This window comes from Mastigoproctus giganteus, chromosome 11, assembly GCF_048544385.1.
Source record: "Mastigoproctus giganteus isolate SK-2022 chromosome 11, ASM4854438v1, whole genome shotgun sequence".
NCBI classification, from domain to species: domain Eukaryota; kingdom Metazoa; phylum Arthropoda; class Arachnida; order Uropygi; family Thelyphonidae; genus Mastigoproctus; species Mastigoproctus giganteus.
In genome coordinates this window covers 67229404-67242901 of record NC_143585.1, presented here as the reverse complement: position 1 = coordinate 67242901, position 13498 = coordinate 67229404, and the positions used below count along the sequence as shown (strand labels likewise).

Genomic DNA, 13498 nt, shown 5'->3' with positions numbered 1-13498 from the left:
TAAATAAATCAAATATTTAAAAGCACTAATCAACAATCCACTTAACTGAGGAGCCCTAACGAAGCATGTCCGCTCAACCTGAATGCCAACACTGGAATCACCGGAATATACGGATAAAATTAAGCACTCCCTCCATCTCTCTCTCTCTCTCGGTTGGTTTTTGGTTTTTTTTTATTTTTAGGAGCATTAGCAACTAAGGCCATATTGCTCCTAGGATATGCGGTGGTCATTCCCTAACCTTTCCGCATCCTCTGTATTTGGTGGGCACAGGCTCGAAACCCGGTCTAATCAAGAAGCGTGTGCTACGCACTGCTGCTTCTGCCCACCTGTCTACAGAGGCGCCTCTCTCTCTCTCTCTCTCTCTCTCTCTCAATGTTGGCATTAATGATAACTATATATACAGGGTGTTTCAGTTAAACGTTTCAGAACTTCTAAGAGGGGTAGGGTACATCCTGACAACTCGAAATCATATAGCAATGTGGCGTCGGAAATGCTTTCCTGAAGCGGTGTTGTACACAGAAGCACCATAAAGAAACGAGACCGTAAGTGAGAAATCGTTTTAATAATACATGAAAAGAAGCAAAAGGTACATGGATTAAAGTAAGTGTTCGAAGTTTTTTCCACGGGCTACAATGCACGCCTCACATCTCCGACGCATGGACATCCGAACATTCTGAAATACTCCAGGCGAATTTCGAATTTCTTCGGCAGCTACTGCGATTCTTGCAACCAGCTCCTCAACATTGTCAATAGGGGTGTCATAAACTAGCGATTTCATATGACCCCAGAAATAAAAATCAAGACATGATAGGTCGGGTGACCGAGCAGGCCAACGCACGGGACCACCACGTCCGATCCACTGTTGACCAAATGTGACATCCAGGTAGTTACGAACATCTCCGCTATAATGGGCAGGGGCTCCATCGTGTTGGAACCACATTGTCCGTTGCGTCGATGCAGAAATCTGTTCATCTCTCAAAAGTTGTGGCAATACTTGCTGCAGAAAGATCAAGTAGATAGGTCCGGTTAGATGACACGGTAACAGGTAAGGTCCGATGAGGTGATCTCCCATAATACCGGCCCATACATTGACCGAAAATCGAATCTGTGCTGCACGACGACTTCTGTGTACAATACCGCTTCAGGAAAGCATTTCCGACCCCACATTGCTATATGATTTCGAGTTGTCAGGATGTACCCTACCCCTCTTAGAAGTTCTGAAACGTTTAACTGAAACACCCTGTGTATATATATAGTTATCATTAACTGTTAGTTTTGCTGCTTTGCGCATTCAGGTACACGTACTGTTTTTCCTTTTTCCACTTCGTTTTCATATTTCATATATATATATAGTTATCATTATGTATATATATATATATATATATATATATATCCTTTTTTTAATTAAAAAAAAAACATTTGTTATTGGTAATATTTCATTTAGAAGGATAACAGGTTTATTTATGCTACATTTATTTATAATATATTAACATGAAATTTACTAAATTAGGATTTTTAGGATAATTTTCATCTTGGAGAAACAATAAGAAAATGCATGCAGAGAAAAATCATAATTGCAATTTTCAGGATGTTAGAATTTTCCAATTCCAACATGGAGGTATACAATACATTTTTTTTTTATCTTTCATCTGTTAACTTGGCTTGACAAAGCAGTATTGAAAACGAGAGGAAGGTTCCTGAAACAGCTTCTGTGGTTAACCTCTTCATAAATATTGATGCCATTTAATGCACACATAACATAATTTAATTCCACACAACCAAGGAAAAAATTTCACAATTGTAATCAATTTTGAAATTAATTTATCTAGCTACACATAGAGACTGGGAACTTTCGATCTCTTCACTCTCAGCCATTTATATACGAGGGGGATATCAAAAAGTTTGCACCCTGACCTAGATAAAACATCAGTATGAAGATACCGTTTTTAATATAAGTTGTCTCTACATATTCAATAACTAACATGAAATTTCATTCCCATAGGTGATTGTACACCATAGGTGGAGCCCGGAATCTGAGGAAGGACACTATGGTTACAAAGTGGAGTATCAAGCAGTGATCAAGTTCCTGCATTTGCAGGGCAAGAAAGTTCAGGAAATTGATGAAGAAATGAAAGCTGTGTACGAGCAGAATTGCCCATCCTATGCACTGTAAAAAAGTGGAAACAGGAGTTCCAGTGTGATTGTACAAGTGTCTTTGATCAGTCAGGGGAAGGAAGGCCATCAACATCCACAGACAGTTGCAAAGGTTGAGCAGCTGGTTCTGAGTGACATACGTGTGACAATTCGTTTCATCACAAATGCAGTTGGAATTAGTTATGGGTCTGCCCACAGCATTTTACATGACCATCTGCACATGTCTAAAGTCTCCACACGATGGGTTCCAAGATTGCTGATGCCTTTGCATAAGCAATGTTCTCACCAACTGTTGGATTTGTGTAATCCACACGTTGAGAACTTTTTTGATCGGTTGGTGACAAATGCTGGGTGTACCAGTATGATCTAGAGACATGTCAAAGCAGTGGAAGCACACCTCCTTATAGAAGGTTATATTGTCCGTGTTTTGGGACAATATAATAATATAAATACAGAAAAGGGGTTATCCTGACAGATTACCTACCTCGTGGTTCCACTTACAAGAGAATACTAAAGAAATCTTCTGAAAAAGTTATGTGATGCTTTGAAGGTGAAAAGGCATGGAATGTTAACCAAAGGTGTCCACTTCTGTCAGACAATACACTGGCTCACAGCTGTTGCCGCCACCAACTTTATTGCCCAGTGCAGCTTCGAACTACTGCAACACCACCCTATTCTCCTGACCTAGCACCATCAGACTTCTTGTTTTGAGAAATGAAGAAATCATTGTGTGGATGCCACTTTGATTCATCTCAGGAAGTGGAATCATGGTTTCAGGCAAATAGTACGGATTTCTATGATCAAGGCATTAAACAACTGATCCATAGATGGGAGAAATGTGTTACTATACCTGGAGAGTACATGAAAATGATTAAAGTTCCTGTAAAGTTTCACCTTTCTAGGGCTATTATTTCTAGGTAAGGGTACAAACTTTTTGTGCCCCCTTGTAAGTCAAACTTTTCACCAATTCACTTTACCAGCTTATAGCTGTAATTTTCAAGTGCAGTCCATACTAAATTACGAAGTTCACTGATTTAAGTGACAATGCTAAGAGTGGAATATTTATTATCTTTCTGCATGGATTACAGTATTTAACAACTCTCCCCCCCTCCTCTCTTGCAGGTAAGTACAATGATACAAAATAAAAAACATAGTTCTTGTTTTAATATATATATTTTTGTACATGTCGAGGCTGCATGAGCAAAACTCATATTAGCTGAGAAACACTTCACATACCTCAATAGTTAATTTTCAAGTGCAGTCCATACTAAGTTATGAAGTTCACTGATTTAAGTGACAATGCTAAAAGAGTGGAATATTTACTATCTTTCTGCATGGACTACAAGTATTTAACAACCAGTCCCCCTCCTCTCTAGCAGGTAAGCACAATGATACAAAATAAAAAACAGTTCTCGTTTTAATATATATATTTTTGTACATGTCTAGGCTGCATGAGCAAAACTCATTATTACATGTAAGAAACTTCACATACCTCAATAGTTAAATTTTTTTTTATCCTCCATTTTTTCATTGTTGTTCATTGTTATTCATTGTTATTCTTTCTCATATTGAGTTAGTACATGCCTTCATTTAAAGATGTCTAAATTTGGAAATCATATATCACTGAATACAAAGGTTTTCAGTGATGCAAACAAAACATTATGTGTGCTCCTACAGCATAACTTGGAGTTACGTGAATTCCCTGTGATTCCACATACCGTTTTTGAGGAAGTGGAGTGAAATGTAAAATTTAAAAGTACAGTAGCAAATTTTCATTATAGGTCCACTCAATTTCGTTATAACAACATTTAACTGTAGTTGGTTTCAACAATCCTTTTGAATTAGACAAGTTTACACAAGTTTTTGAGCCAAATTCAGACTTTGTATTTCACGGTGGATATATTTTAAATTATCTGTACTAAAAATGGACATAACATTAGTGAGGGAGGGAAAAATTTGAAATACATTGCATTTTGAATAAGCTAAATTGAATCAAAGAGGATATACTATATTGGTCTTGAAAATAACAAAGTTAAAATGTTTTATTTGAATTAGAAATATCTGTACAAATAATTAAATATCACAGTGCTCAGATACAATTGCAAATGACACAGTAATTGGCTTTAAGGAAACTACAGGAAGTACTGCATCCATCTATGAGTATATAAAAGCTAAGGAGAGCATAAGTGTTGGTAATCTTTCTCCAAACACGTTCAGTTCTCTGATGATAACAGAATACCTTGCACCTTGCTAATGATTCTGGTTCAGGAACTGCCAGGAGGATTTAATAATCTGATTATTACTGGAGTGCAAAAACGATGATGAAGATTATACGCATTAAGCTGTACATGCTACATTTATATTGTGGAAGAGTAAGTATCCAGTTATGACAGTTTACATTGCATTTTAACATACCACAAGGGAGAAACCTAATGTAAGAGTTTAAAAATGGATAAGATAGATTTTAAAATAAGTAATATCACCGATATTTTTAAAATTTAGCTTGGAACTAAGTAAAATATATAACTAATAACTTAATTAAATAAAAGAATCTCATTATTTACAGAACCCAAACAAAGAAGCATTAATTTTTATATATTGTTCATAATTATATAATAAATGTGCTTGCTAAACAGAAGAAAATAATTGACACAAATGTACAGCTATTCACTTACCTCTTCGATCTTTCTCATTTCTTTTTCAAGACTTTGCTCTTCTTCATATTGTTTCTGTCCTTTCTTTTGAAGCTGTTAAAATATTTTTTAAAAACTGATAAATAAATGTCAGTTTATTGGTATAACGAAATGTTACAATAGTAGCACACTCCAAGCATATCTACACAGTAAAGGCTGAGAGCATTGCACAAATAACATTAGCAGTCATTTCCAAAATAAATGCATAGTTACAAAGGTCATTCAAATGAAAACTACGATGGCTAAAAATTTTATTTCACAATCAAGGAAACTATGCATACAAATCTTCAGTGCAGTCCCCACTGCATTCAATGCACTTCTTCCAATGCTACACTAATGGATTCCTTGAGAAGTTTTGTGGTTGGTACTGGAGCAATTCATGCACTGCCATCTTGACTTCTTCATTCCAGTGATATCCTCTTAGGACTTCTTTTAGTGGCCAAAAAAGATGATGATCACATGGATCTGAGCCTGGTGAATATGGAGGATGGGATAATACCTCAAACTTCACCTCCTGTATCTGATTTGCTATAGAATTGCTGGTGAGAGGATGGGCATTATCATGTTATAGGCACACACACACCTGACAGCAACCTGAGAATTAATGGAATAGTATTTGTCACTCATCACTGGTCCTCCTCTCTCCATATAATGTTCCAGAATCACTTCATGATACCAGAAGACAGCGAGTAACACCCTATTTGATACATCGATTCAGGTTTTCTTTGGGCAAATGGGAGTGTGTATGGTGCCACTCTGAACTTGCATGCTTGCCTTCTGGTGGGTGTGATAGTGAATTCAAGATTCATCTCCAGTCACTGTGTATTCTAACAAGGCATCTTCTTTGCAGTCATAGTATCCAAAAAGTACAACATTCACATTAAGTTATTGTTTCTTCAGTTTTAGTGTTAAACATCAAGGAATTCCTCAGGCAGACATTTTTCAAAGGTACACCTCTTTGCTAATGAGCATATATGCTGAAAAAACACTAAGCCTGCACACAATGGCAATTTCTTCAACAGTAATGCAGCATTTTCCTTATATAAGTTTTTCTACTACTATGATGTGCATGCCTTGGTCAAGGAGAATCCTTGATGCCTTCAATACCGTTCTTAAAATTATTCTCCCATCCACTCGAACTGACTCATACTGTCTCCCTATACGGAGCCAACATTCTGCAATAAATCTCAGCAGATCTTATTCCTTCTGCATTCAAAAATCAGATTACATCTCTAACTTGGCATATGACTGCAAGAGTGCAACCATCTTGGAAACTGTTTCCAAATAACACCAGCAGGTGGTAGATGGTGTAATATGGGCGGCCAGTGTTTCCAACAACATTCAATCTTCAATAATCTGTTACAAGATTATCATTTTGCATATGTATTTTGTGGTTTTCATTTCAGAGACCTTTTTCAATGAAATGAAAAATATTTAACATATTTTTTATTTAAAGAAAACCAAAATTAGAAACAAAAATAACAGAGGTTCGTTTCTTACTTCTTTAATCTTTCTCTGTACATTCTCGTGATGCTTCTTCCCTTTTTCATGAAATTCAATACTCTGAAAGTGTCAAATTATATCTTTCTAATTAATTTAGTCTTTAATTATCTACAAATAAAAATAATTCAAAAATAATCACACATTTCAGTATTAAAGAATGTCTTACTAGGTGAATGAGTGCTAATATCAGCAAAATGGTGCAAGGAAGCAAGCTTATGTAGCACCAATCAAAAAATAAAATATAACACAAATAAAATTTAAATTAAATTAAAAAAAAATAATAAAATAAAGTCACCAAATTTCAATTTTTCTCCTTTCATTTACCTATTGTATAAATACTCTTAAGAATTTATCCAATCCCTCTTTAAATTCAGACAACTTCCAACCTCCATAAGAATATGTGGGAGTTCATTCCAAAAGTCTATCACTCTTTGACTAGATGAAAATTTTCAGACTTCCAGTCCATAACTATTCCCTCTAAATTTAAATATATGCCCACTTGTATACAGCAAGCAACTAAGTGTAAAAATTCCCTATGCATTTAGTTTACTCACACCTTTCATGGCCCAAACACCTAAATCAGGTCACCCCACAGAAGCCTGGTTTCCAAACACTGAATCACAAAATAGTCTTTCTTTTAACAAAAATATCCTTTTATACCTTTAACCAATCTTGTTGCTCTTGCATATCCTTTCCAACAGGATCTCGAAGGATGTATGCAATATTCAAGATGCAGCTTAACCATTTCTTTATATAATAGCTAAAATCACCTTTTTATCTTTCCTGCCAAAGTTCGTATGTATCATTTGCAAAACCTCATTTACTGACCTAGCAGCCTGTCTTACACTGTTCAGAAAACTTCACACCAAGCTATACAGTTACTCCCATGTCCGTTTCATTATCTACAATCTAAGTTTGGTGGTACCAAAGTGGTATGTTACTCTGGGTTTATTGCTCCAAAAAATGTTGCATCTGGGTAGATGTTGCCCCTTGCATTTTCAGTATTAAACTTCAGGCTACCATTACTTGGCCCATCCAAATAATTTGTCTTGTTGAAGTAATATACGCTCTTTGAGTAGACCGGGGTTCAAGCCCCTGACTACTGAATACGGTCGATCTGCCAACTCGCACTGGACCAGCGTGGCAGATTATGGTCCATTTCCCTCAGCATGAATTGTTGAGGAGGCTTCCATCCTGCAGTGGGTTGATAATGGCTGCACTTTACTTTTACCTTGATTACTGTCAAACTACCTTGCCCACTTTCGTACAGCAAACAGACATTAAATTTGAAATAGTTACATCAATATCATGAATGAATATTAGAAAGAGGCCAGGAGCTGATCCCTCATAAGTCATGACCCCTCAGTAACTTGCTCTAATAATATTTTAAGGCAGAAAGTCTCAAACTATGATTAGTGTGTTTGCATCATTACTATATAGTTGAATTTTTTAGATAACTGAAGTTTGTGCACTGGCATCATTATTGTAATATCTCATATTGTGAAATCCTTTACAAGTTGCCCTCCTCGTACTTCAATGAGGTAATGATGCAAATGCACTAATGTCATAGTCTGATCTGCGCTAAAATATTATTATTCTAAGAAGCACACCTTTTGGTAACTCTCATATTATGTAAATAAGTCACAACAGGGCTATCAACCCTTATACTTCTAGGTATCTACCTGCTCCTGATGAGAAGCCAAATAGCACTGAAGTAGTGCTGTAGTAGTAGTAGTAGTGGCATGTGATGCAAGAAAGCAAATGTATGAGCTTATGCAGCATCAGCCAAAAAAAAAAAATCACACCATTCCCTCCAAATGCCTGTCCAGTTCCTCCTTAAATTTATTCAACCTATCAACTTCCACAACGACAGATGGAAGTTGATAGGACTATGACTGTCTGTGTGGTGGTACTACTCAACTGAAAATAAGTAACAGTAGTCTTTTGTAATAGGAATAATTACTTATTTGAAATACAAGGAGGGCACCTTGTGAAGGATTTCACAATATGAGATGTTACCATAATGACGACAATATGCAAAATTCAGTTGTCTTAAAAATTCAACTATGTAATAATGATGCAAACACACTAACTAATGTCGCAGTAACTTGCCCTTAATATCACATTGTTCTAATTTACAGGAATGCCGACTTACGGAAATTCGACTTTACGTAAGTTTTTGCCAGCCGGTGCAAACTTAAAAAAAAATTCATGGAAACTTATTCTGCAACCAGTAGGAATAAATGGAGGTATCGTAAAAATATCGTAATGTGAACCCAATAACACCGTTTTTTTTTTTTTTGTAATTCGTTCCAAGTCCTTGGAAGTTGAACATTTTGCTATATTGCTATGCTATTTATCTCTCTAAAAGGTCATATTTATAATGGAAATTGCACTACATATTCCCATTATAAGAATCAATTTGGAAGGCCCTTTGTGATATTTTTCTAAAGCACGTTTCTGGAGGTCACAACCAAAAAACAATAAAAACAATTTGCACTTTCCGATTTATTGGGCTTTTCTCTTCGTGCATCTAATTATAAAAGGGTAGTAAACTCGATCTTATTGCATTTGCGTTAATACCGATAACTGCAGTTGTGTGGGTTTTTACGCTATTATGGTGAAATGTGTTCCCCTTCACTGAAATCTTCAATCATATAAAAAACAAATTTTCAGAATCTTCTCTTCATTTCTATTTACGTATTACAATGATGAAAGGAAAGCAACCAACGAAAAGTGCAGGTGGTGGTAGTGCCAGGAAACGAAACAAAATTGATTTAGAAATGAAGATGAAAATGACTAAGTATGAAGCAGGACAAAGTTTGTCATCTATTGCAAGGGAATTAAGTCTCACTGCTTCAACAGTGAATACTATTTTAAAGGACAGTGCGCGTATAAAAGAACATGTCAAAGGATCAATGCACTTAAGATCAACAGTGATCACAAAACACCGTTCAGGTGCTATATCGAAGATGGAACAGCTGTTAATAATATGGATGGAAAATCAGATTCAGAAGCAAGTGCCCCTGAGTCTAATGACCATTCAAGCAAAAGAAACAAGTATTTATAAAGATATTAAGGATAAGTATGGCAAACCCAACTCAAGTTCGTGACAAGCAATGGGTGGTTTAATAGGTTCAAGCATCGTGCTGGTTTCCACAACGTGAAAGTATGCGGTGAAGTCGACAGTGCCGGTTCTGCAGCTGCAGAGAAATTTTGTGATGTGTTGGAAAAATTTGATGAAGGCAGCTATTCAATGCAGCAAATTTTTAACGTTGACGAAACTGCTCTGTATTGGAAAAAAATGCCGGATCGAACATACGTAGCCAAAGAGGAAAATACAATGCCAGGTGTCAAGGCGTCAAAAGGTAGGGCCATGCTCTTGCTTAGGGCTAATGCACCGGAAGATTACAGATTAAAACCACTGCTTGTGTATCATTCTAGAAATCCTTGTGCATTTAAGGGCATCAATAAAGCCACCCTACCCATGCATTTCCCATCGAACCAGAGAGCATGGATAACAATCTCTCTCTTTGAGGATTGATTTAAATGCTGCTTCATTCCCGAGGTTGAAAAATATTGTAAAGACGACGGTCCTTTCACGATGTTGCTTCTATTAGATAATGTGTCTGGACATCCTACGCATCTAGATGATTTCAATTTAAATGTAAGAGTTATATTTCTACCGCCAAACGTGACTTCACTCATCCAACCTATGGATCAAGGCAGTGGTGGGATTCAGCCAGTTCGCACCAGTTCAGCAGATTCGATACCTAATTTTTTGTTGAGTTCGGAGAACCGGTGTTAAAATGGCACTTGTGATCAGGGTTCTCTCTAAGGTGGGCGCCTGAGCAGCCACCCAATGTGGAAATCACAAATTTACATTCCTTACTCTTTTTTAATGTTCATCTATGCAACGGCTTATTCCAAGTGCCTGTAGTAATGTTCATTCCATCCATAAGTGAAAAAAATTAGACGGAACTATGCTTGTAATATTTATTTCATAAAACTCATTATACCTTTGATGAAATACATTTTTATTCCCTCGTGTTTGTTACTTAAGTAAACAAACATATAATGTAAAGAGAAAAAGTGCCAACAACCAGGGGGTGACACACTGTCATTTGTTTCAGCTTTGTGTTACACCCTAAATTCACACGAGATATGAGTGCGTTGGTGTTCACCAATCAATAAAACAATAGGAAACTAGAACACAACGAACCAATAGAAATATAGATTTCAAGGGTTATCTTATCGCCCATTTCGGAAGCCGTGGAAGAATGTTCTTCCATGTTGGAATCCTTATGCCAGTGTGCACGTGGTAATTAAGACTGTTTTATCACAACTTTCCCGTGACAAACAGGTTTGTCGTACACATTATTCTATCATATTTAATCTGCATAGCCTATGCCATTTATTAATTCAGCAAGAAATTTTCATTTAGTATCGATAAAATGAATGTTCTGACTGATCAATGGTATAAGCACAGTGCTTTGTTTATAAAAGTTCATGATATGACCACACATGGACGGAACCAGTAAAAATATTCAAATATATAGGCACATATCCCGCTCCTGCTCTATAATATATTAAAATAAAAGATTTTTAAAATTTTTTGCAATAGCCCTTAAAAGGATGAAAAGGCAACAGAGTTTGACAAATTTTTTCAATAAGAAACCAAAATCAGAATTGGCCTTGGATGGTTCAAAACAGTCACAAGCACAACCATTCCAACTTGAAGAAAGCAGCATGTCAATTATTGAAATAAAAAACGATAACTCCAAAATTGAAAATAATCTTCCTGAATACTGGACAGTGCAACAATATAACAATTTTAAAGAAAAATATGATGGACTGGTAATTTTTAACAAAAAGTTAGATTGCGAGTATTGTGCAAAATATGACTTTATAAAAGAGAAAAGTGTTCGTGTGTCAAAAGAATGGAAATGTTTTCAGATTGAGGCATCAGGGAAAAATAGAGGTACAACAAGCTTTTCTAAGGAAAAAAAATGAAAGAACATTTTTCATCAAAAGCTCATAACATTTGTAGAGAGAACTTAAAACAATGTGAGCAGGATTCAATAACAAAAGTAATAGATATGATGAAAATATTTAAGTGCTACTTGTAGAGTATTTAATACAGTTAACAGCCTGGCGAAAATATGTAAACCTTTTTCAGACATAGAAGATGAGATAGAAGTGCAAATTAAAAATGGATTAGATATGGGAATAGGATTACATTCTCGTAAAACTGCTGTGAAAGTAGTTGATTTCATTGCAAAGGAAATTAAAAAACAAATATTTAATAAAATTATTGAAAATAATCTGAAAATATGTTTGATTATTGACGAAGCTTCAACGATATCCTGCAAACCAGTTATTATACTTTTCTTAAAAGTCGAGGATTCAGTTACATCACCAACAATTTTCGTTGAACTAGTTGAATTGAAAAACAAGATGCAGAGACAATGTTCTTCAGTTATGGAAAGTTTAAATAATGTTGGGTTTACTAAAAATTACCTAGAAAAAAATTTAATAGGATTTTGCTCCGATAGTGCCAGCACTATGCTTGGGAGAAAATCTGGAGTGAGCACTAGGATTGCAAAAGTGTTTCCAAACATAATAATACGGCACTGTTTAAATCATCACCTCCATCTTGTTTTAGATGATTCGATAAAGGAAATAAAGCAAGTAAATCATTTTAAAATATTTATTGATAAGATATATACTATTTTTCAATCAATCCAATAAAAACCAAATTGAACTTTCCAAAATATCAAACAACTTGGAATTGAAATTATAAAGATTGGTAGAGTTTTGGGACCAAGATGGGGCTGCTTGTTGTTAAGGTCAACCCTAGCTGTGCGGCGTGCTTATCCAGTGCTACATCACTATTTTTATTCAAATAAAAAGTACTTAGGTATGGCTACCCATCTTGAAAATATATATTTTATAACTGATTTGGCATTGATGATTGATATTTTAAACAAAATTTCTCTTCTTTCAGATGACTGCAAGCAAGACATATGGACATAATAAAGGCTGAAAAACTCGTGATAAGATCTATTAAAGCATTTCAAATGCTTGGAAAGGAAAAGGGTATATACGAAAAAAAAAGTTGATGAATTAATTATTTCAGAAACCTTCAAAAATATAAAATTTGTAGGAAATCATCGATTTGTCGGGCTTCCTCGGGGAAGACTTTTAGAAAACATCGTAACAAATTTGAAAAAAGACTAATGGATTGTGAACATTTAAAAGCAAGTTGTAGTCAATTTCAAGATAGGAATAAATTACAATTTCTCAATTTTTTGGAGCCAGGTTACTGGAATATTGAAGAAGTACTAGTTCCATGGAAAGCAGCTGAAGAACAATTGCTTATATTTAATTACATTTTTAATTACCAAATTGATGTTAATGATTATCGAGATTTTGTGGAAAATGTTTTAAAAAATTCCCAGAATTATGCAATTCCTGAAAGTGTTCAAAGACCTAAAAATATTGTCAACAATTGCTGTAGTTCAGCAGAAGCGGAAAGGGTTTTTTTTCAAAGATGAACATAATGTTCAGAGAAGGGAAGTTGCCTAACTGTTTCTAATATATCAAACACAATGACTATTAGTCTAATCGGCCTACCTCTGAAGGAATGGGATCGAAATCCTGAAGTGATGCTCGGATAAAAGCGAAGAAAATTGCAAGTGAGGACGTCAATCAAGAAGCAATATGGAAACATCTTAAATAACAGTTTTGTTTTTGTGAGGTATTATTTAATATTTTTTCATTATTTTAAAACTTTTTTATAACATAATCTAGTTTTGTGGACTTCTTTTATTGTTCTTATTTAAGTATTAACTGCATGAAATAATAAACTACCTTTCGGTATATAGTTTTTTTATACTTAGAACGGTCATTAGGGCAGCGAACCGGTTGTTAAATTATTTGAATCCCACCACTGGATCAGGGTGTTATTTCGAATTTAAAAGCATACTATTTACACACAACATTTGCTCAGGCATTGTCTGCAGTAGACAATGAGAAAAATTTTACACTGAGAGACTTTTGGAAATCTTACATTTACCATGCCATCTTAAACATTAATGTTTAAGATGGGCAGAAATTACTAAAAGTTGTTTAAATGGCACATGGAA

At 35.2% G+C, this 13498-nt stretch overlaps 1 protein-coding gene across 1 annotated transcript in view; it reads right to left on the bottom strand.

Annotated features, from left to right (window-relative positions):
* LOC150078086 (uncharacterized) overlaps window positions 1-13498 on the bottom strand; it is an 85208-nt gene that overhangs the window by 43911 nt on the left and 27799 nt on the right. The window contains exons 3-4 of the mRNA XM_090384460.1: window positions 6348-6410; window positions 4830-4901 (exon numbers count right to left, since the gene is read on the bottom strand). Coding sequence (XP_090240586.1) covers window positions 4830-4901; window positions 6348-6410 — 135 coding nt within the window. The remainder of the gene's footprint in view (window positions 1-4829; window positions 4902-6347; window positions 6411-13498) is intronic.